This window comes from Tenrec ecaudatus, chromosome 6 (genome assembly GCF_050624435.1).
Source record: "Tenrec ecaudatus isolate mTenEca1 chromosome 6, mTenEca1.hap1, whole genome shotgun sequence".
Taxonomy (NCBI): domain Eukaryota; kingdom Metazoa; phylum Chordata; class Mammalia; order Afrosoricida; family Tenrecidae; genus Tenrec; species Tenrec ecaudatus.
Window position 1 is genome coordinate 119302493 of NC_134535.1, and position 23222 is coordinate 119325714.

At 46.3% G+C, this 23222-nt stretch overlaps 1 protein-coding gene across 1 annotated transcript in view; it reads left to right on the forward strand.

Annotated features, from left to right (window-relative positions):
• Positions 1–4484: 4484 nt before the first annotated feature.
• The window catches only part of HEBP1 (heme binding protein 1), a 33531-nt gene continuing 14793 nt past the window's right edge, over positions 4485–23222 (forward strand). The window contains exons 1-3 of the mRNA XM_075553090.1: positions 4485–4637; positions 19045–19183; positions 21267–21447. Coding sequence (XP_075409205.1) covers positions 4560–4637; positions 19045–19183; positions 21267–21447 — 398 coding nt within the window. The 5' untranslated portion in view covers positions 4485–4559. The remainder of the gene's footprint in view (positions 4638–19044; positions 19184–21266; positions 21448–23222) is intronic.

The following is a 23222-nucleotide window of genomic DNA, read 5'->3' on the forward strand; positions in this document are numbered from 1 at the left end:
GGTCTGGGGATAGCATATGGGGTTATAGATCTGGAAGCAAATATTTCTGCACATACTTTTGTACATGCTGCAAATATATCCATGGATATCGTGATGCATATATGGGGCAAAGGTATGACAACTTTTCAGTCATAACTAAACACCTCAAGGGACTGAGTCTCCACACCCACGGACTCAGGGCCATTGTTGCTGGGAACATCAAGTTCAGATGGCATAATACAATCCACAAAGACAATGTTCTAGCTCCTAATTTGGTGAGTCATAACTGGGGTCTTAAAAACTTATGAGCAAGCTGTCTAAGATGCAACTATTGTCTCTTTCCATCTGGAAGAAAGAACATTGATAAAATCAAAAGACACATGGGAACAATTAATCCAAAGGATTAATTGACTAGGTGAATCCCTTAAATATAAGAGATTGTAGTCCTTACACACCCTTCAGCCTTGGCACTGAACCTACACCCCCGGATCATGATCCAGCCAAACAATGTGCTGTTGTGAGTGACTGTCAAGGTACTTGGACACATGACAACAACAACAAAGAAACCCTGCCTGAATCTGCTCCATCTTGAACCCATTGTTACAGCCGCTGTGTCAATCCATCTCATCAAGGTCTTCCTCTTTTTCACTACCCTTCTGCACAACCAAGCAGGATGTCCTTCTCCGGGGACTGGTCTCTGCTGATAACGTGTCTAAAGTACAAGAAAGGACGTTTCATCAACCTTGTTTCTGCACTTTTTCCAATACAGATTTGTTGGTTCTTTTGGCCGTCCATGGTACTTTCAATGTTCTTCACCAGCACAGTAATTCAAAAGCATCAATTCTTCAGTCTTCCTTACTCAATGGCCAACTTTCACATGCTTATGAGGCAATTGAAAATACCAGAGCTTGGATCTAGCATACCTTAATCTTCAAAGTATCATTCTTGCTCGTCAACACTCGGAAGACATCTTACACAGCAGATTTGGCCCATGCAATACACAGTTTCATTTCTTGATTACTGTTTCCATCAGTGTTGATTATGGATCCAAGCTAGATGACATCCTTGACAACTTCAATCTGTTCTCTGTTTATCATGATGTTACCTATTAGCCCGGAGGTGAGGATTTTGGTCTTCTTTACATTGAGTTGTAATCCATACTGAAGGCTGCTGTCCTTGGGCTTCACGTTTAGCAAGCAGAGTTGTGTCCTCTGCAATTGAAAGATGTCTACAAGCCTGTCTCCAATCTGGATGCCAAGTTCTCCCTCATATAATCCAGCTTCTCAGGTTACTTGCTCGGCACATAGATGAAATAAATATAGTGCGAGGATACCAGCCTGACACACACTTGCTGGTTTTGAGTCTTACAGCATTCCCTTATTCTGTTCACATAACTGCCTCTTGGTCCATGTACCAGTTTGAACGGGCACAGTGACATGTTCTAGAATTACCATTCTTCTCAAGGTTATCCATAGTTTGTTACTATCCACACAGTCGAATGCCTTGGCGTAGTCAATAAAGCACACGTAGACATTTTTCTGGTATTTTCTGCTTCCAGCCAAGAACTATCTGACATCAGCAATGGCATCCCTTGTTCCATGTCCTCTCTCAAATCGGGCTTGAATTTCTGCTGCTGCAATCATTGTAGAATCATCTTCAGCAAGGCAAGCCACCACTGGTCTGTCAGTCTGCCCGACTGGGATGCAGGAAGTTGTGTCATGGGTATTTCAAATACCAGTAGGGCCATCCAAGCTGAATGAACATGAATCAAGATTAAGAATAGACTACAAAGAAAAAACAAGGTGTCCACTTCTGACAAATTAGCCACTGACAATCTTATCAATAGCAGTGTAACATTGTCAGATACTGAAAACCTCACAAATAGCGGCCAAACGCTGTCAGATACAGAGTGGGAAGATGAGCTCCACAGGTTGGAAGGCACTCAAATATGACTGAGGACGAGCTGCCTTCTCAAAGCAGACTCAATCTTGATGTCATGGATGGAGTCGAGCTTTGGGGATCTTTGTTTGCTGATGTAATAGGATTCAAAATGAGAAGAAACAGCAGTAAACATCTATTATTAATGGGAACCAAACAATCGATCTATACAATTGTTTGGGTTCAAGCCCAGAAGAGAGAGAGATGCCCACTATAGAGAGGCCAAGGGCTGGAAAAGTGACCTGGAGCGAATGGAGAGACATTAGTTTATTTGCACTGAGGACCTCACAGACTGGGACATCAGTACTTAGCTCTGGCAGCGGCCCGCTGGACAGAAAAGATCATGGGTAATTGGGGCGGGCTCTTTTAATACCGGTTAAACAACTTTGAATGAGATGGGTTACTGAAACTATGTCCAACTCATTGGTTGGTTATCTTTGTGATAAGGTGGAAGGAAGAAGCATTCACAATGCCTTTGGCTGTGTTCTGCCCTTGCTACCTGTGGGGAAGGGTATCCTCTGGCTGGGTCCTTGGAATGTAGACTGTTTGCCCTACTAAAGTGAACAATAATACTCACGAGGACCATAACTCCTCAGGACAATCCACCACATGATACTGAAAGGACAGCATGTGCAAGTCCAGAGGCAGGAATTGACAGGAAAGGACGAACAAGTCCAGAAGGCATGAAAGGACAAACAAAACAGGGAACCCAGGGAGGAAATGGGAAGACTGGGGTTACATTGAAAAGACTGTATTTAAAACCACGGAACAAAATGGGCGCAGTTGTTGAAAGGAAAACTAATGTTGTTGTTGGGTCCCATCAAATCCGTTCTGATACACAGTGACCCGATGTACAACAGAACGGAACCTTGCCTGGCCCGGTGCCATCTTGCGATTGTAATTCTGTTTGAGCCCAATGTTGCAGCCAGAATGTCAATCGCTCTCATTAAGGGCCTTTCTCTTTTCCGCAGCCCCTCTACCAAGCATGATGTCCTTCATAATTGGTCTCTCCTGGCAACATGTCCAAAGGCCATGAGACGGGCTCTCCCTCCTTCCCCCTGAGGCGCACTCCAGCTGTACTTCTTCCCAGACAGATGTGTTGGTTCTTCTGGCAGCCCATGGCACTGTCAATATTCTTCACCAGCGCCATAATTCAAATGCATCTTTCTTCAATGACCAACGTTCACATGCATATGAGGCAACTGAAAATACCATGGCTGGGGCCAGGCACACCTTAGTCCTCAAAGTAATATCCTGGCTTTTCAACACTTTAAAGACTTATGCAGCAGATTTGTCCAATAAAATGAATCACTTGATCTCTTGATGGCTGCTTCCAAGAGCATTGATTGTGGATTCGATCAAGACAAGATGCTTGACAACTTCGATCTTTTCTCCATTTATCCCGATGTTACAATTGTGAGGATTTGGGTTTTCCTTAACATCGAGTTGTAATCCACATTGAAGGCTGCCATCCTTGATCTTCAGCAGCAAGTGCTTCAAGTCCTCCTCACTTTGAGCAAGCAAGGTTGTGTCATCTACCTATCACAGGTACTAATGTACCCAAATCTCAATGAAAGGTTCAAACGGTAATCTTGAGTAACTAGACAACTTAATGGTCAGGGCGGCTTACGGCGCAGTAGAAAAATGGCAACCACAAACATGGATTCAAACCCTGACCAAGTTGCACAAATACTGGTTTATAGCATCAGGAAAGCTGCTGCATTATCTTGAGTCATAGCGTCTCCATTTGTAAAATAAGGATGAAAAACATCTTCAGTGCTGTGTGAAGCAGAGGTAATATTTGGCAAATGGTTGGCATGGCACCAGCTCTCAATAGTAATAAAACTGGCTGGTCGTGGGGAGGTTTCCACCACCCAACCATCAGTGTTACACTGTGGTGTAGCTATGCTGCTGTAAACTAGGGCACCGGTATTTCAAATATTATCAGAGACGCTTGTGGTGGACCGGTTTCACCAAAGCTTCCAGACCAAGAGAGAGTAGGAAGAAAGGCCTGGAGAAATGAAAACTTTATGGCTCACAGGAGTCTCATAGTGCTGGAAGAAGGCACTTAAACACACAGCGGCCACAAGAATGGACTGAAAAGTTCCAGGGCCCATCACATCTAGCTCTGTTGTGAAGGAGCCTCCTGGGCAACAAGAAGGTGGTCTAAACTTTAGGTTTTGAATGGAATGAGAACGCCCAAAGCCAAGCTTTGGAAAAGGCAAGCAGGACCTGTGCCTAAAACATTGATGGAAGGCAGCTCATCTTTTCCCTGCAGAGCTTCTGCCTGGTGGATTTGAACCGGGATGAATTCCTCTAGGTACGTCCCCACCACCATAGCCTGTGAACCGCGAAGCACCTGTTTCTAGGTCCCTCTACCCCCAGAACTCAACCCCAACCCTAACCCAGGGAAATGAACTCAGACTCCGAGTAAAAGGGGATCCGCAGCCGCCGCGGAGCGTAAAGGCGGCCCCAGCCAGCCGCCCTGCTCCCTGCGGAGGCGGGGAAGGGACAAGGGCACCCCTCCCGCGCCCGCCCCCAGCCCGCCTCCCGGAGCACCGTCCCTGGGGCGGAGTCGCCGCCACCCTGCTTCCCGCTCTGGTGGTGGTGTTGCCTGTGCTTCCAGAGCGCCAGGCGGCGTCATGTTGGGCTTGATCAGGAACTCGCTGTTCGGGAGCGTGGAATCGTGGCCTTGGCAGATCCTGAGCCAAGGGAGCAAGGTAAATCCGCAGGGCGGGCGGCGGGAGGGGTACGGCCCTCCCTGCGCCTGCGCCGCTGCCCCCACCCCAGCCGGGGAGGAAAAAGATTCCAGGGAACTGCTCAGGAAGGAAGGTGGCCCTGGCTGCTTTTGCTCGCTTTCCAGTGGAGCCCGGGTGGCATCGTGGTTCTGCGTCGGGTGCCTGGCAAGGTCAGCTGTTGGAAACCACCAGCCGATGCCCCTGGGGAGAAAGACAGGCTGCCTTTCCTGGAAAGAGCTACCATCCCGGAAACCCAGGGCGGGGGCTGGGGGGTGGGGAGTGGGGGGCAGTTCTACTCACATGGCAGTGAGGTCTAGGAGCCCTGATGACGTCCTGGGTTACCCTGTTGGGCTGTCAACCACAAGGTTAGCAGTTCGAAACACTCAGCCGCTTTTCCTGGGAAAATGAGAAGGCTTTTTACTCCTACAACGGTTTACAGCCCCAGAAACCCACAAGGGCATTTCGACTCTGCCCTACAGGGTCTCTGTAAGTCGGAATCAGCTCGATGGCAGTGAGTTCACAGCGGACATAGTCCTTGGAGAGGTAGGAAAGTGCCCTTTGGTGCCCAGCCCTTGGGCTGAGAAGAAGCGGGGTGGCGTAAGAAGGCTGGTGCACGGGGTTAAAGAGCACCCCTGGAAGGAGGGGGCACAGGGCTTTAGTCAGAAATGCCAATTTAGCGAATTGGACACTGCCAGTTGAATGCGTGTGGTCCTTTAAACATTGCAACCATCGGTTTGCGGAGAGATAGGCGCTCTGTCCTCAAGAAGGTCCAAAGACCACAGTCCTGCGCAGTGAAGGGCGTCTACTGCAGAGCCGGAGTGCACCGGTCAGAGGACTGCCTTGTTAGAAGGAGAATGGAGCCTTGACACGAGTCCGCCTTGGAGGAGGTGTAGAAGAGCCCAGAAGGAAATGAGCACGTGCAAAGGCCCAGAGCTTAACATGGCTTGTTGGCCCGTGGAATTCCCAGAGTTGGAATCACGGAAAACTGGATGTGTGATTGCTGTATTCCCCCCAAATTTCCATCAGTGCTACACTAGTTTCCATGGAGTCTGTGTCAGCGTAACACTGTGCTCCCCCAGGTTCTCAGTGGCTGCTCTTTCAGAAGTAGATCGCCAGGCCTTTCTGCTGAGGTTCCTCTGGTGGAACTCAAACCTCCAACCTGGCAGTTGAGCAGTAAGCACTTCCCACTCAGGGACTTCCTAGCAATGCTGACAGTTGAGAAGCGGCCCTCGGGTCAATTCCGATTCAGCGAGCCCAGAGAACAGAGTAGAATTGCTGCTCCCTTAGCTTCCAGAGGCTGTCCCTTTTTACGGGAGCAGAAGGCCTCCTCCCCTCAGAGCAGGAGGTGGTCTCAAATGGCTGCTTTTACAGTAGCAGCTCAACTTGTAACCCACGATGCCACCAGGGTGCCTGAAAAGGGGCTACTCCCCTGAAATAAAGGAGCCATGGTGGCAGAGTGGGTTACATGTTGGGCTGTGAGCTGCAAGGCCAGCAGTTCAAAACCATCAGCCGCTCCACAGGAGAAAGAGGAGGCTTCCCGTACCTGTAAAGATTTCTGGTCTGGGAAACCCACAGGGGCAGTTCTACTCTGCCCTATAGGGGTGCTGTGAGTTAGAATCGATTTCATGGCAGAGAGTGGTTTGGTTTCTTGGCAGCACAATTAAGTAAGGGCTCAGCTGCCACGGGGAAGTTGAGTGGATCAGACTCAGTAGTGCTCGGGCGATCAGGCAATCTGCTTCCATGAAGATTCCCAACCAAGCCACACTGGCTGCCGTAGAGCAGGTTAGAACTGCCCCCGTGAGTTTCTGACACCGCGACTCCTTACGGCAGTGGAAAGCCGTTCCTTTCGCCCTCAGAGTAGCTGGTGGTTTCAAACTGCTGACTCTGCAGTTAGCAGCCCAACGTGTAGCCATGACACCACCAGGTATATGTCCTGCTAGCGACCCTATAGGACAAGGCAATCTGCTTCCATAAAGATTCTAGACCACACTAAACTCACGACCCCTGAGTCGACTTCAACTCACAGTGACAGAATAGAACCTCCCCCTTAGGTTTCCCAGACTGTAACTCTTTAGAGTAGAAAGTTTTTCTCCCTCAGAGCAGTGGGTAGTTTAGAACCGCTGACTTTGTCGTTTGAAGCCCAACACATAAATACGATGCTTGATGGGTTTACCATGAGGTGAAATCTACTTGAAGACAGCACACAGCCACCCCTTCTCGATTTTAATCTTGTTGTGGGCAGGCATCGTGGGCATTTGTCACAGTGTACCCAAACTCCCAGCATAGTGCCGGTGCCGCATTTACTAAAGGACTGTGCTGACTGGAGGACTCACTCCCGCAGGGAGTATAATCATTGTCACACAAAGGCTCAGAACTAGAACCCAGTGTAAAAGGAGAGTCGGAGGCCTGTCACTCACCCGACCCTGCCTCAGTCTCCCCAGCTGTCTGGGAAATGGGCAAATCACAGGGCGCAAATCCAATGCCTGCAGCAGCCAAGCAGGTGGTGGATATGAGTGAAGCTGGCTACCGACATTAGTCTGTAAGGCGTGGTGGGGACTGAGGCAAACTGGAGCGAGAACTCAGGCGCTGTCTATAAAAAGGGTAACTGTAGCCACTAGTTGCCAGCGTTACGTGACCCAGGGGGGTTGCCAAATCTGGTGTTGTTAAGAAAATCCAAAGTCCAGATTCTTCTAGTGGAATTTCCCATTATAAAACGCATTCATTTAACAAGTAGCTCTTGTGTGCGTGCCAGCTGTGTGCCCGCCACTCTCCTGGGCAGTGCGGATAAAGCAGTGAGCGCAGTGACAAGAATCCCTGACCTCAAGGGCCATACCCGTTGGTGGAGAAGGAACATATGAATTCGGAAATGTGCCACGTATCAGAGGATGATCGGTGCCGGGAAGATAAGCGGGCAGGGGAGAGTAAGGAAGAGGGAATGTTAGCGGTGAGGCTGAGATTTTAACTTGAGTGTCAAATATGGCCAGTTTGCTGGCCAAACTGTTGACCAAAAAAAACCCCTTACTCCCATGGAGAGTTCTGACCCATAGCGACCCTACAGAACAGAGTAGAATTGCCCCACAAGGTCCCCAAGGCTGCAGATGTTTACGGGAGCAGAATGGGAGCCTTTCTCCCACAGAATGACTGGTCAGCTCACGCTGCCAGACTTGGGGTTCGCAGTCAGCTGCTTCACCAATTGAGCCAACAAGGTTCCATTAGCTGTTGGCAATGAACTCAAAATGTTTGCAAACACTGCCGGCCTGAGGGCTGTGTGTGGGCTACAGCTTGTGTCCATGTCATGTGTCATGCCTGCAGCCCAGATAATCTAGAGCCCCTAGCAGTTGTAGCACTTGAAGAATCCATGTGCTCAAGGAAAGAATCCCAGATAAGCAAAGTGCAACTGAAAGATAAGAATAAAGTAGGAGGCCTCCCCCTTCCTGATCTCAGAACCTACTACACAGACACAGTGGTCAAAACAGCCTTGTGCTGGTACAATAGAGAAATACACAGACCAAACCAAAACCAATTCACTACCATGGACTTAATGCTGACTCATAGAGGCCCTGTAGGAAAGGGTAGAACTGCCCCGGTGAGTTTCCAAGACAGTAACTCTTTATGGTAGTAGAAAGCCTCATGTTTCTCCTATGGAACTGGCTGGTGGTTTGAACTGCTGACCTTGCAGTTAGCAGCCTAACATGTAACCACTATGCCACCAGGGGTCCTACACACAGTCCAATGGAACAGAAATGAGAACCTGGAAGTAAATCCATCCACCGATAAACAGCTGATCGTGGACAAAGAACCAGAACACATTAAATGGGGAAGAGAGTGCCTCTTTTGGAGCTAGCAAAGCTGAATGTCCATTTGTAGAAGAACAAAACAGGACCCATAGCTCAGGACTTGTACACAAACCAACTCAAGATGCATAACAGATTTAATGTAGAAATTAGAATGATAAAGACTATCAATGAAAAATAGAGGTGATCTTTGAGACCCTGACATATGGCATATACTTATCAAACATAGTGAAAGACACACAAACAACTGAAGACAAATTAGATGGTCCAAACACATTAACAATACATTAATTTTGACTCATAGTGACCTTGTAAGACAGGGGTCATCTCCTACTGTGAGTTTCTGAGGAGTAGACAGCCACATCATTCTGCGTTGGAACACCTGGTGGGTTCGAGCTGCTGACATTGTGGTTAGCAGCATAATGTGTAGCCACTGCACCACCAGGGTTCCTTAACTAAATGATTGGGGACTTCCTAAAAATTAAGACACTTTGATGCATCCAAAGATTTCCCCCCCAGAGTATAAAGAGAACCCACAGATTAGGAAAAAAATATTTTGGTAATGACATCTGATTGGTTAGACACAAAGATTGGAGAGGGAGTGTATCCCCAAATATATAAAGGTTTGAGAGGAAATTTGTATGTGTATCATTGCAAGTATGTTCCTGAATGGTGCAGCATACAGGAGGGAAACTACAAAATGTCTTAAATGTAACCCAATACCTGAGGAAACCAATTGCTGGGCTTGAGGGCTGAGGACAATAGTCCTAAGGAATACCAAGATCAATGGGATAATAGTTCACTAGGGCAATGGTCTACACCCTAATTTGACAAGGGACTAACCTCTACAATTTATAGAAAATATAAACACCTTAAGAAGATGATCAATAAAAAAAAGATTATCAATAATCCAGTTTTTAAAATGGGCAGAACATACGAACAGGTGGGGTCTTTAAAGCTCATGAACAGCTGTCTATGGTGCAGCCATTGGTCTTTCCCTGCTTGGAAGAAAACAGAGTGAAGAAATTTGAAAGTCACCAGGAAATAACTAGTTGAGTACACTAATAGACCACACAAACACCAGTCTCCACAACTCTAAGACCAGAAAACCTAGATGGTGCCCAGCTGCCACCACCAGTTCTAAAAAGTCTTGGATAGAGGGGAGAAAAATGTGGAACAGATGCAAAATCATAAGGAAGATCATGGTTACTGGTCAGATAGAGACTGGTGGGATCCCCCAAGGCTATGGTCAACCTTTGTTCTTCAGGGTTGCAACTGAGCTCACCCCTGTCTTACTAGTGGTTTAAAATCCAAAGGACAGCATTTACCCAAGGACAAAGTTTAGAGAGTTGGGAAGAAGGAGGAGGCATAGGGAGGAAGTGGCATAAGCAATCATGCATTGAGGGGATGTCAGGGGATGAGTTGAATCAGAATGTGTAGGAAAGGCTGGGTATAAAACTGCCATCTGCTCTATAAAAACTAATTTAAATAAAAGGTTCAAACATTAATCCATGTGCTTCCTATAGATGCCAGAGAGCTTTCTTGTCTGCAGTGGAGCAGGACTCTGAAGGGTTAGGAATGGTTGTGAATATGGCCTGGTCTCTCTCTTCTTTGTTTAGCCCCTGCTCCGTTCTCTATCTTCATGCTCTGTTTTGACTGTCCCCAGATATGTTTGGTCAATGGGAGGCAGTGTTGCAAGTAAGGAGGGCAGGAGGAAGGGAAAAACCAGAGTATTTCTTCTCCTCTGCCTCTATCAGGGCTCTCTAGCAGCAGGAATAATTCCTCGGTAGATCCGATTCATGCCAAACAGTCCACCATATTTAAAGCTTCCACCAGGTAGGCCAGGTAGCTGTATATACAGGTCATCTTCCCTCTATCCCTCGTGGTGTGCTTATCCACCTCTGGTTCCTTCATTGTTTTGTTTGCTGTCTCAGTTCTTCTATTATCTGTGTAATCAACCAAACCCTTGCATTAAGGTGTCTGTCCTAAATACTCTAAACCCTCAATTTGATGTTAGGCACTTATAGACACAGTGCCACCTGCCACTGATTGGTGCCTATGGAGACACAGCCCCCCTGACACATCTTCCCTCAACACTTGATAGGAATGTGCGCTCACATGGCATCCTGTTGCCGTACTCCCACAGATCATTTAACCCATCTGAACCTCAACATATGCATCTATAGAACAAGCATAAAAACCTCTTTCCCATCTACTCAGAACTATTCAAAATATTCCATTACTATTAAAAATTGAATTCATACTATGGTTTATCTACTTATCTATATATTTCCAAATCAAAGTCCACTGTCATTGAGTCTTTCCCAACTTACAGCAACTTTATAGGATGGGGTAGGACTCACCAGGGGGTTTCCAAAGCTGTGAATCTTCCCAGGAGCAGACTACTACATCTTTCTCCCATAGGTTCCAACTGCTGGCCTTCTGTTCCGAAGCCGAGCGCTTTAGCCATGGAACTACCAGGGCTCTACTTTATTTACATACACTTTGTATTCATTATTAAATATCGAGTTGTTTTCAAACTCTCTTTAAAACAAAGAAAACGCTTGGGGCTGTCTTAGCTGGCATCCTGCAGATGTAGAAGCATCATTTGATCAACCTGTTTCAGCTCCACACCCGTGAACTAAGTGTCCCCTGGCATGTTACTTAACCTCTCTGAGGCGAATCATAAGAGAACATCTGAGTTCAGACCTCCTACGATTGTTTTGAGGTTAAGGGGAGATCACCAGTTACAGCTGTTTAAGAGAATGCTCACCCCTTGGTTGGCCATCATCCTGTCAGCTCCTTTCCCCGGGTGTCACAGGAATTTAGGGCACCCCTCTGAACCCCCAAAGTCTCCAACTGTAAAGTGAGAATGACCAGGCCTATGTGTCCGTTAAGTAAATATTCAGACACTTGCTATTCTTTTTCAAATGCGGGTGTGATAGTTAAGGTTTATTGTGCCAACCTGGCTGACAAACACAAGTGGGATTAATTGAAGGGTGGAGAAATAAATGGCTTGGTGAGCCTCACCTTTCTGGTTGACTTAGCTAGTTCCTTGCCTCAGCTGGCAAGGCTCACTTCCTGTGAGACATCCCTGAGTAGAAGGCATATGGACCTACCTTGATGCAACCCTGGGTGCTGGAGAAGCCGTATGGAGACCCCTGCCAGCTTTGAGGAGGACTTTGTAAATCGGTGTCGGACATATGGGCTAATGTCGGACTTAGGGGCTTAGACTAGACTGGGGTGGGATACTTTCTTAATGTACACTTAGCTTTTATACAAAACTCTCTCTTATATGCATATGAGTTTCTGTGGATTTGTTTCTCTAGTCTACCCAGACTAATACATGGGCATCATTGTTTTGAAGGAAGCCTCTCCCAGAAATGACCTCTGTCACTCTGGAAAGAGTCTGGGTCAGAAGCCATTCTCTGCCCACTCTTCGGCAAACAGGTGGCACCCACCTGTGCATGTAACACAGGCCTGGGACTCAGCAGATGTTCAGCGCTGCAGATGTTCAGCGCTGATTCTGTGCCCGTGGCCCAGGCTCCTGCTGACATTATCAACAACTTTCTGTATTGCTGAAAGGGAGGCGGATACATGGCTCTCTGCGTTGGATTGGGCGGGACTGATGGATACTCAGAGCAGAACAGATAGTGATAACTGTGTCTTATCTTGGGCACAAGGTGCCTTGGTGGCATAGTGGGCTGTTGACCACAAAGTCAGCTGCTCAAAATGCCAGCCACTCTGTTGGAAAAAGATGACATGTCTGTTCCAGTATAGATTCACATCCGCGAGACCCCACAGGGGAAGTTCTGTCCTGTCGTATAGGGTCCTTATGAGCGGGCATCAACTCAATGGCAGTGAGTGACTGAACCTGAGCACATTAGTGAGGAATGGGTTGAATTCTGGCTCCACTGCTTGCCAACTGAGACATGGGGATAGAAATTCTCACTTCTTCATGGGGCGGTTAGTTCACTGAATGTCAAGTAGTCAAATAACAGCTAACACACAGAAAGTACTCACATTGCTTTTTATGATTGTTAATATTTTCGCATCACAAAAAAAGCTGGCCTCTAAAAGCAGCACGTAGATGTGTCACACAGGGGACAAAGAAAACCTGACCTTACGGAGAGCCTTGCAAGTCCCGTAGCATGCTTGAGACCAGACTTCTGCCTGGGACTTGAACTTGACCCAGGATTCCTGCTGAATGTTGAAAATCGGTGCTGGTGACCATGGGTCCATATCTTCGTCTAGTAACTGACTAGGAGTATGTGCTACCGGGGTATGGGGGAAGGGGGAAGATTATTTAACAAGCAGATACCCTAACAACATTAAAAGTAAGAATCACGACTGTATTAACGTAGGTGCCTTATTCACTACATTTATTCAGTCTACAGAACTAGAGAGCACTGAATTTAACTGCAGCTCCCCGGAAAACAAGAATCGTTCAATAATACCCATCTCTCAAGCCTCAATTTTCAGTGTTCTGTGGTTCAAATGAGAGGTTATGGACACAGCTGCTGTGAAACAGATGGTAGCTATAATAGAAGACATTTAAGGCACCACAGCCCAGGTTTTCTCTGTGATACATCCAATCAGACTAGGCTTCCAATGCTGGACCCACTTGTGGCTGTTGTATTCCTTGTCACTAGAGTACTAGCGAGTTTCAATCCCCAGCCTTCCTTTCCTGCTGTATCCACTAAACAATACTTAAGAGAGTTTATTCTTCATGCAGGATGCATTGCACGTGTGGAGAGATTTGAGGGTGAACAATGGAAGTCCTTAACCCCCTAAGACCCAGGGTTGGGCAGCAAGTAAAGGTGCCATTGTTTCATTTAATCACAGTAATAGACTGAGCAAGTGACTTGGGGTTGGAATCTGTTGGTTAAGTAGGAATCCTTCTGGCAACGAGAATCTCCTAAACCGAGCCGTCATCTGCCCTGAGGGTGGGAGCGGAAATCAGGGAGGACATCAGTGAAGGGTCGGGGAGGTGCTTGGCAAGTGGCTGGTCAGGTAGGTGGAAGCTTGAACCTCCGGGGGTAGGCTAAGAACTTGGGGGATGAAGGCAGGGAATTTATTAAACGGAGCTTTGCATACAGTACTCCGATGTTCCCTGGGCTCTCTGTGCCTCATTCATGCCTTTAGTCCACACTCAGGCTAATGATTTCCAATATTAGCTCTAAGCTAGTCTCCTGCTGATCTCTGGGCTCCACTGCCCACCGGACAGTTCACGCATCTGTAGGAAGTAGGTGGACTGATGATCTGCAGAGGGTCCTGCTAGCTCTAGAGTTATTTGACTTCTGGAGTTCACAGGAAAGGAGGGTCCCTCTGGAGGAGGTAGAGTTGAGCCAAGCCTCAGTGGATGGCAGATTTATCATGTCTTTGACTCTCTGTACCAAACTGGATTTCTTTCGTGGCAGACTTTTTCCTCCTTGCTGTGGACTCTCTGGGCCAAAGATGGGGCTTTCTCCTTACTCCCATAAAGCATTAAAGTCTCGGAAACTTGCAAGGGCAGTTCTACCCTTTCCTCTAGGTCTCTGAGTCAGCATTGCTTCGGTAGTGAGTTTGGTTTGTTGGTTTATTGGACTTTCTGCCTGGAGAACAGAGTGAGAGCACAGATCACGTGTACCATTTCCCAGAGGCCTTTCCAGCTGCCAGGATCCTCCCACGCAGGACATAGACCGAGCTGGAGCACTCAATATTGGGATCATAAAAGTTCATTGAACTCATTTAGGACAGATGAAGCTGGCATGCCATGACAATGGCTCAACTTGACTCTGTGGATGTTAAGTGCCATTGAGTCAGTGGTTCCCACTCAACAAGAAATAGGACAGAACACCACCCAATCCTGCGCCATCTTCACAATTCTTGTAGTTGAGCTCATTGTCTCGGCCACGGTGTCAGTCTGGCTTGTTGAGAGCCTTCCTCCTCGCTGCCCCTCTACTTAACCAAGCCTGATGTCCTTGTCTAGGTACTGATCTTTCCTGACATGTCCACAGTATGTGAGAAGAACTCTTGCCGTCCTTGTCTCTAAGGAGCATTCTGGCTGTGCATCTTCCAATATAGATTGGTTTGTTCTTTTGGCAGTCGGTGGTATTTACAATATTCTTCAATAATACCATCGTTCAAATTCATTTATTTTTCCGCCAGATTCATTATTCAATGTTCAACTTTCACATGCATACGAAATGATTGAAAATATGTGGCTTGGGTCAGGTTCACCCTCAAAGTCATACCCTGGCTTTTCAACACTCTAAAAAGATCATGTGCAACAGATTTAGTCAATGCATGGTTTGATTCCTGAGTGCTGCTTCCATGAGCATTGATGGGGATCCATGCAACACACACACACACAAAAAATCCATGACAACTTCAATCTCTTCTTCATTTATCATGACGTTACCTTTTGTTGTGAGGATTTTAATCTTCTTTACATTGAGTTCTAATCCATACTGAAGGCTGCAGTCCTTGATCTTCATCAGCAAATGCCTTGAATCCTCACTTTCAGCACACAAGGTAGTGTCATCTGCATATTGTCATCTGCATTCTTCTCCTACTGCCGCATCTATTCTCATCCAGCTTCTCGGAAGATTTGCTCAGCATACAGGTTGAAGGGGTATGGTGAGAGGATGCAGCCCTGGTGCACCCCTTTCCTGATTTTAAACCAGGCAGGATTCCCTTGTTCTGTTCACACAGCTGCCTCTTGATTTACATACATAGTTTCCACATGAGCACAGTCAGGTGTTCTGCAATTCTCATTCTTCTCAAGACTGTTCATAATTTGTTCTGATCCCCACAGGTGAATGCCTTTGCATAGCCCATAAAACACAAGGAAGCATTTTTCTGACACTCTCTGCTTTCAACCAAGATGCATCTGACATTAGCGAAGCCACCCCTCGCTCCATATCCTCTGCTGAACCCAGCCTGAACTTCTGTCAACTCCCTGTCAATGGACTGCTGCAACCTTTGTTGGCTTATCTTCACCAAAAATTTACTTGTGTGCGATATGATATTTTTCTTTAACTGAAGTATGCTGTTGGGTCACGTGTTTTGTTTTTTAATGGGTACAAATATGGATCTCTACCAGTCAGGTGGCCAAGTAGCTGTCTTCCAAATTTACTGGCATACAGGTGTGAGTGCTTTCAGTGCCTCCTCAGCTTGTTGAAACTTGACTCTAGGTGACAAAGTTCAGCTCCCTGTGACAGCAGATCTGTCCTGGTATCTAGCCTTTGCTAGGCTTTCTGGCCTCAGCCTTTGCCAGGCGGTGCCTGACAGTTTCTGCTCCTGTCATGGTTTTAATTTTAATTCTTCACTGACATCATACTGCTTTTGACTTCTCTTTTATTCCCGTTGCTCTTGTAACCTTGAATCCCTTCCCTAAACTCTCAGTGCATCTACTACATTGTATAAGAATTATCTGAGGGGTATAAGGCATCATCAGAAAAAAATTTTTACCATAGTGAGTCAGTCAGAGTGCGATGTAGCACTGATGAAGAATACAGTTTTCCTTCAGTTCCTAAATGCTTCCTCCCTCCAACTACCATGATCCGAATTCTACCTTACAAGTCTGGATAGAGCAGAGGATATACACTGGTGCAGATAAGAGCTGGAGGCACAGGGAATCCAGGGTGGATGATACCTTCAGGACCAGGCCTGTGAGGGGCAATACCGGGAGGGTAAAGGGAGAATGGGTTGGAAAGAATGAACCGATTACAAGGATCCACATGTGACCTCCTCCCTGGGGGACGGACAACAGAGAAGGGGGTGAAGGGAGACACCGGACAGGGCAAGATATGACACAATAATAATTTATAAATTATCAAGGGTTCATGAGGGAGGGGGTAGTGGGGAGGGACGGGGATAAAAGAGGACTTGATGCAAAGGGCTTAAGTGGAGAGCAAATGCTTTGAAAAGGATGAGGGCAAAGAATGTACAGATGTGCTTTATATAATTGATGTATGTATGGATTGTGATAAGAGTTGTATGAGTCCCTAATAAAATGTTCCAAAAAAGAAAATAAATAAATAAATAATTTTTTAAAAAGAAAGAGATATGGGAAAGGATACTTTACAAAAAAAAAAAAAAGAATTATCTGAGGAGACTTGGTGGCCCAATGGTTAAATGCTTAGCTGCTAAACAAAAGGTTGACTGTTCAAACCCCCAGCAGCAATCCAGGAGTAAAACCTAGTGATCCTCTCCTCTAAATACTACAGCCAAGAAAACCTGATGAGGCAGTTCTGTCACACCGTCACTATGAGTAGGAATCAATCTGTCGCAACAAAGAGCACAGCAACATAAGAATTTTCATTTAATTCTTCTCACCATCCCCCTAGAATGTTCATATTATATTATTTTCTAAATCTGTTTCTTCAGTGAATTGATGTATCGATCATGACTGAATCTCCAGTTGAGTAATTAATAAGTATCTTAATACCAACTTGATCTATTGATACACAAGGACATACACACATACCCACCCCCTATATTAGCCTAAGTACCCCCACGTCTGTACCCACACTTCCCTGAACTCCTCATTAGACTCCGCTGTGAGTTTCTATGAAGCCAAATCCTATTCAGAGACCTTATGTAGAACAGAACAAAACATCGCCTGGTCTTGTGCCATCCTCATGAGCATTGGTACGTTGATGTGCGTTGGGAGGTTATTCATCAGATTACAGCTTTCTGGCTTCCTAGCTAGCTACTTCCACTTTTAGCCCCCACATCTCCCCCTGTGAGAGACCATGTCTTTGATCCCTGTATCACAGTGTAGATGCTCAACAGTTGGCGGTTGAATGAACAAAAGAAAGAAAACAAGACAAAGGGAAAGAGCCACCCTCTGCATGATCTCCTGCAAGACTTGACTTTTCCATTCGTGAAAGAAGTACTTGTATAATACGATGCCCCTATCTAAGTTTTACATTTGCATATACAAATGTTTGCCCTGAGCAACGATCTATGAGGCTAACTTCACTCCTCAAAGCATCAAAGAGCTCACTGCCATCCAGTCAACACTGACTCTTAGCGACCCTATAGGACAGGATAGAACTGCCCCTGTGGGTTTCTGGGACTGTAAGTGTTTATGGGAATACAATGCCCAAAGAGTGGCTGGTGGTTTTGAAGTGTTGACCTTGCAGATTGCAGCCCAACTCATAACCATTACGCCACCAGGACCCCTCAAAGCATCACATGGTCTGCTAAAAGCATTGCATTATACTAGAGTCAAAGGATTAGAATTTGCTTTCTGCCATTTAATAGCTGTGTGATTTCTCTGGTTCTTATTTTTTTTAGAGGAACTTTAAAAGCTTTAAGGTTTGAAATTTGATGAGTCACAGAGTGATTCATGTAAAATTTAAACTATTTCCTGTGGCTGGAATTGAGAGAGAGTCTCAAATGAAGGGTGTGGTGGTTACATAATCTCTGTCAACTTGTGAAGGGGTAGAGTCTAGCCTGTCAAACAGATCTCAGTTTGATGACCTCATTTGGAGGTTGTGAAGGAGACAAATAGCTCACTGGAAGGCAGACACACTCTCTGTTTTGTCTCCCTGTGAGACATTCCTGTTGAAAAGCCACATGGAGCTTTGCTGATGGCAGCCAGAGCCTTGGAGCTAGAGGAGATACATGGAGACCCACAGCAGTGTTGAGCTGCTGCCACTGCCACTGGACCCACAAGACTTTCCACCCACTGGCCTGTGATCTTCCTGCACTCAGAATCATTGCATGTGTTGCTTGAGTCTGCAGAGGAATTTATAGACTGGTATGGAACATATGGGCTAAAATCGGACTTATGGACTTGATCTGGACTGGGCTGGGATGTTTTCTTAATACACAATTACTCATTTATATAAAGCTCTCTCTTATACACATATGAGTGTCTATGGATTTGTTTCTCTAGTCTACCCGGACTGACAGCTCTAGAATTCTCTGCTATGAAGGACAGATGGAGCCAGAAAAGAGCACAAGCTTACATTGTGCTACTGAAGGATGTCAGATTCCCGGGGCGGAGGGCCTCGCAACCATCTTTAGAATTAGACACTTAATTTGTGGTCTTATGCCGTGTGAAAATATGGTTGATTGGGACTCAACAGCGACCTTCTAGAACAAGGGAGAACGGCCCCTCTGGGTAGAACCCAGTGATCTGATCAATTGCTTCTTTAGTCTCGGCTGCTCCTTGAATCCCACCCATACTACTAGAATGAGACAGAACTTGAAAGCAGAAGAGTCCCTACAGTGTTATCATCCAACCTATGGCTGCATTGTTCCTTTCTGCCACTACACTTTTAATGTGCAAGGGTTCTCTGTTCTCTGAACGCTTCCTTTGAATAGCATTCTGGTTTTGGCGGATATAGTATCTTCTCATTTCTTTGAGCCTGTTACACGAAGTTTTCTTCTGCTTCCGACGGAAGAAATTTCTCTGTGTGTGTGGAAATCTCAGGCTCTATTGCACAGGTCTTTCCTACTCACACCTGTCTCTTCTGTCCCTGTCACCAAACCCAGGTTCCTCTTCTACAGCCCAGTAGCTGGACGCTCACTCCCTCTGCAGACATCCCACACTGCCACTCTGAATCTCTCAAGCACTGTGTGTTCTGTTTCTCCAGGAAGACGTCTCCTATGAGGAAAGGGCCTGTGAAGGGGGCAAGTTTGCCACAGTAGAAGTGACTGGGAAGCCTGTGGATGAGGCTCTACGGGAAGCAATGCCCAAAGTCATGAAGTATGCGGGAGGCACCAATGACAAGGGTGAGTACCCCGGAAGGGTGCAGCTCTCCTCCCAGAAACTACATTCGTATGATTTCACTTCTTCAGTAGAAAACCCCAGGAGGGGGGCCACAAGGCCCATGCCACTCTGTTTCATTGGCACATGACTTCCCTGGGCTGTGTGTGCAGTTCATTGGAGGTAGCTCTGGGGGGGACCTCCCTGCTCCCTCAGTTCATGCTTCTCCCCCAAGTGTAGAGTCATGGTCTGTACTGTTAAAGCCTTCAGTGATTTTCAAGTCTTTGGATTGGCTGGCTAGGTAGGTGTGTCCCAGTAGGCCAACCCACAGGGCAGCATCTGATTGGAGAACTCTGCACCAGGCTGAAAGTCCCCTGCCAGCCCCTGAGAGCTCAGGAAGCCACAAGTGTGACAGATTCCAGGCTCTGGGCTGGCCAGGGGGCAACAGGAGTCTGAGAATTCTTAGGCTGTCCACTTTTAGAGATTGGGTGATCCATGCTGGCTGCCTTCTAAATGTAAAATGATAGACCTGCAGGTTCATGTAAGGGGTATTTGTCTGCTCATAAACCATGTTTAAATTGAGTTTGACTCATCAAAAGATTTCTGACTTGAGACCATCACATACCAAAAATGAGGCAGAACACAAGGTGAGAAAGAGAGAGATTATCATAATTTTAAAGCTATTTCTCAGGTTCTTAATTTTAAAAGTTAGAAACTTAACCTTAACCTTAGAAATGTTTTCTAGGACTAGGCCTCCATTAAGTGAACATCGACATTAGCCATAGCAGAGTTCTGGGAGAGCTCAGAGCGTGTCTAATTTAGAGTCTTGGACACATGGGAGATATGAATTAACCTGTAGAAGCTCAAGAAGATATGTTTTTCTTCTTAGCACTTTGTCATAACCTGTGTGTGTGTGTGTGTGTGTGTGTGTGTGTGTGTGTGAATGATGAAACTTACTCAAGAAAATCTCAAAAATTACAAAACAACACCCTTAATTAAACCTCACTCTAATACGATCGCTGTTGTCTTCTGGGTGTATTTCTTTAGGACTTTTGAGAAGACTTGATAGTGTAGTAATGTTTGGGAAATTGTACTGATTTTCATAGTTATTTTCCACTGTTGCATAACAATCTGTAGCGTACTACTCTGCAAAATGAGACACTATTCGCTTAAACATATTCCTGCTAAAGGACTTGTATGGCTCCCGGTTTTTCTGTTTATAAATTCTGTAGCAATTATTTTTTTATTTAAATAATTTTATTGGGGGCTCGTACAGCTCTTATCACAATCCATACATACATACATCGTGTCAAGTACATTTGTACATATGTTGCCATCATTTTCAAAACATGTTCTTTTTACTTGAGCCCTTAATATTAACTCATTCCCCCACTCTCTCCTCCTTTCCTCGTGAACCCTTGATAATTTATTTTTAAAAATTTCATGTCTTATACCAACTGCTGGTTCCCTTCATCCACTTTTCTGTTGTCCGTCCCCCTGGAAAGGGCTTATATGTGAATCATTGTGATCGGTGTCCCCTTTCTCCCTTCACCTTCCCCTTACCCTCCTGCTAGCAATTAATATTTTCATGCCTATAACCTTTCCCATATTTCAAATTCTTACATTCGAGTGGACTTCTAGAGATGAAGCCATCTAGGTAGAAATGTGTTTCTGGCCAGTGTGTGTATTGCCAAATGTTTTGTTCCAAAGGAGTTGTGCCGCTAGCCCGTTGTGGTTGCTGTTGGCTGCAGCGCCACCTCATGGCAGTCTTATGTATAACAGAACAAGGTGTTGCCCGCCCCAGCACCACCTTTATGGTCACTGATAGGCTTCAGTCCGTTGTTGCAGCTATCCTACACTGCTACCTCCAACCTAGATGTAAACACAAGATGTGTGGGTCTGACTAGATATTTCCTACCTGAAGATTTTATTATTGATTCCACGAACAAAAGATCCCGTCTGGGAAGAAGCACACGAGTATCAGATCTTCCAGACCTCTGAGCAAGTCCGCTTGCTCAGGCCTGCGGAAGGTCCGATACTCTCCTTTTCTTCCCAGACAGTACCTTCTTCTTGTCCCTGACCTCGCACGCTGTGCTTCTGTGTTTCCAGGAATCGGGATGGGGACGACACTCCCTGTGTCCTTTGCCGTGTTCCCCGGTGAAGATGGCTCCCTACAGAAGAAATTAAAGGTCTGGTTCCGGATCCCGAACCAGTTTCAGAGTAACCCTCCCGTGCCCAGTGACGAAAGCATTAAGATCGAGGAGAGGGAAGGCATCACGGTCTATTCCACGTAAGGCATGTCTTAAGTGTCTTAAGGCAGGGCTGGATTTCCTGAACTACCTCTTGAATCATCTTCCATGAGCATTTGCCTTGAATTCACTCCAGTTAAATAAGAAATACTCAGTCCTGTTAACTTCTCACTTTAACTTTTTGTTTTTTTAACAATTTATTGGGGCTGATACAATTCTTTTCACAGTTCATACATATACATACATCAATTGTATAAAGCACATCTGTACAGTCTTTGCCCTAATCATTTTTTTCTCTTTTCTTCTTTTACATTTTATTAGGGACTCCAACAACTCTTACCACAATCCATACATATACATACATCAATTGTATAAAGCACACCCATACATTCCCTGTCCCAATCATTCTCAAGGCATTTGCTCTCCACTTAAGCCCCTTGCATCAGGTCCTCTTCACTTTAACTTCTTGAAAGAACCTTCAACATACCTTTGTATTTGAGCAAGTGCCTTCGACGGTGGCCATATTGCAATGTGTCAAGAAAGCACCTCCTTGGCTTAGGTCAAACACCCAGTCAGAGGTGCACCTATTCTAGCCATGAGAGCGAGCCTCTCCTGTAGGATCATGGACGACACGTGAGAAACACAGAGGGTTAGGAGACCTGATAGCTGCCCCACACTCCTCTTCAAGGCCAAGGACTGGGAGCCTTTGTCACAGCTGAGCTGCCATCCCCCAGCTGTTCATGGCCTGCGGTCTCCTGAGCAGAACACACATTTGTCCTATTGTCCTTGCAGGGTTTCCAGGGAGGGACCTCATGGGATAGCATCTCCTTGACCATAGAGAATAGCAGGTGTCTATATTGAATGTGTTTCTCCTTTGGCTGAAAATCACCCTCCGCTCAAAACCCAAGTCTCCTCTCAGTAACCAGTGCTCTCCATTTGTTGAAAAAGAACTGTCCTATGGAATTGAGAGCTATGGCGGGAGGGAGACCAGGAGCTCACCTGTAGTGACTGTGAGGCGAAGGCTTGGTTCTACTCTAAAGCACCTCTCACAAGTAAGCACGCAGATCATCCTGCACCAGACAAAGCCCTGCTCTTCTCTCAGGAGCCTCCACAGTGAATTGTTTGACTACCCTGCTCCAGCTCCGCCCCTGAGAGTGGGACCCCTTTCCCTGGAGTGAACACTAACTCAGAACCTGAGCTGGGTGTGGACTGATGGGTAGCCAGGTGACTGCAGGGCCCTCACTGGAAGACAGCGAGGGGGATGCGTGGGGAGGATGCAGCTGAGCCGTTGGCAGCAGGGCTCCCAGGCCTGTGCTGCTGCCTCAGTCCTCACCCAGACTCCTCAGCCTTCCCGGCAAGGGCTGCTGAGAAAGCAAACTGTAATGAATGCCTTTCCCGAAGCAGGGACTAGAGTGCAAAATGTGTGGAAGCTCCCACTTCATGCTCATCCAAGTTCACGCTAGCTGGCACTGGAGAGTGTGCGCCTCTTTATTTTGCTCCCTAGACACCTGCTTGTCTCACCCTAGACCCAGCTCCATCTATTTCACTCCGTCTCCAGTGTCGGATCACCCAGTAATCAAAGTCAGCATGGGATGCTTGTGCTACTTGCTAATCTGTAGTGAGTGGTGGTTACATATTTTTCACCACATCTAAGAGTCTGTTTCAAGATGTGGCTGGCACCGCTCTCTCTCCCAACCGACAGCATTTTCCTACAGAATCAAAGCCTCTTTTCACATTGACAAGCCCTGGCAGGGACAGAGTATCCAGCAAGTTAGGTAAGCCTGGGTTTAATTCGTGTTTGCTCGCTCATCTATAG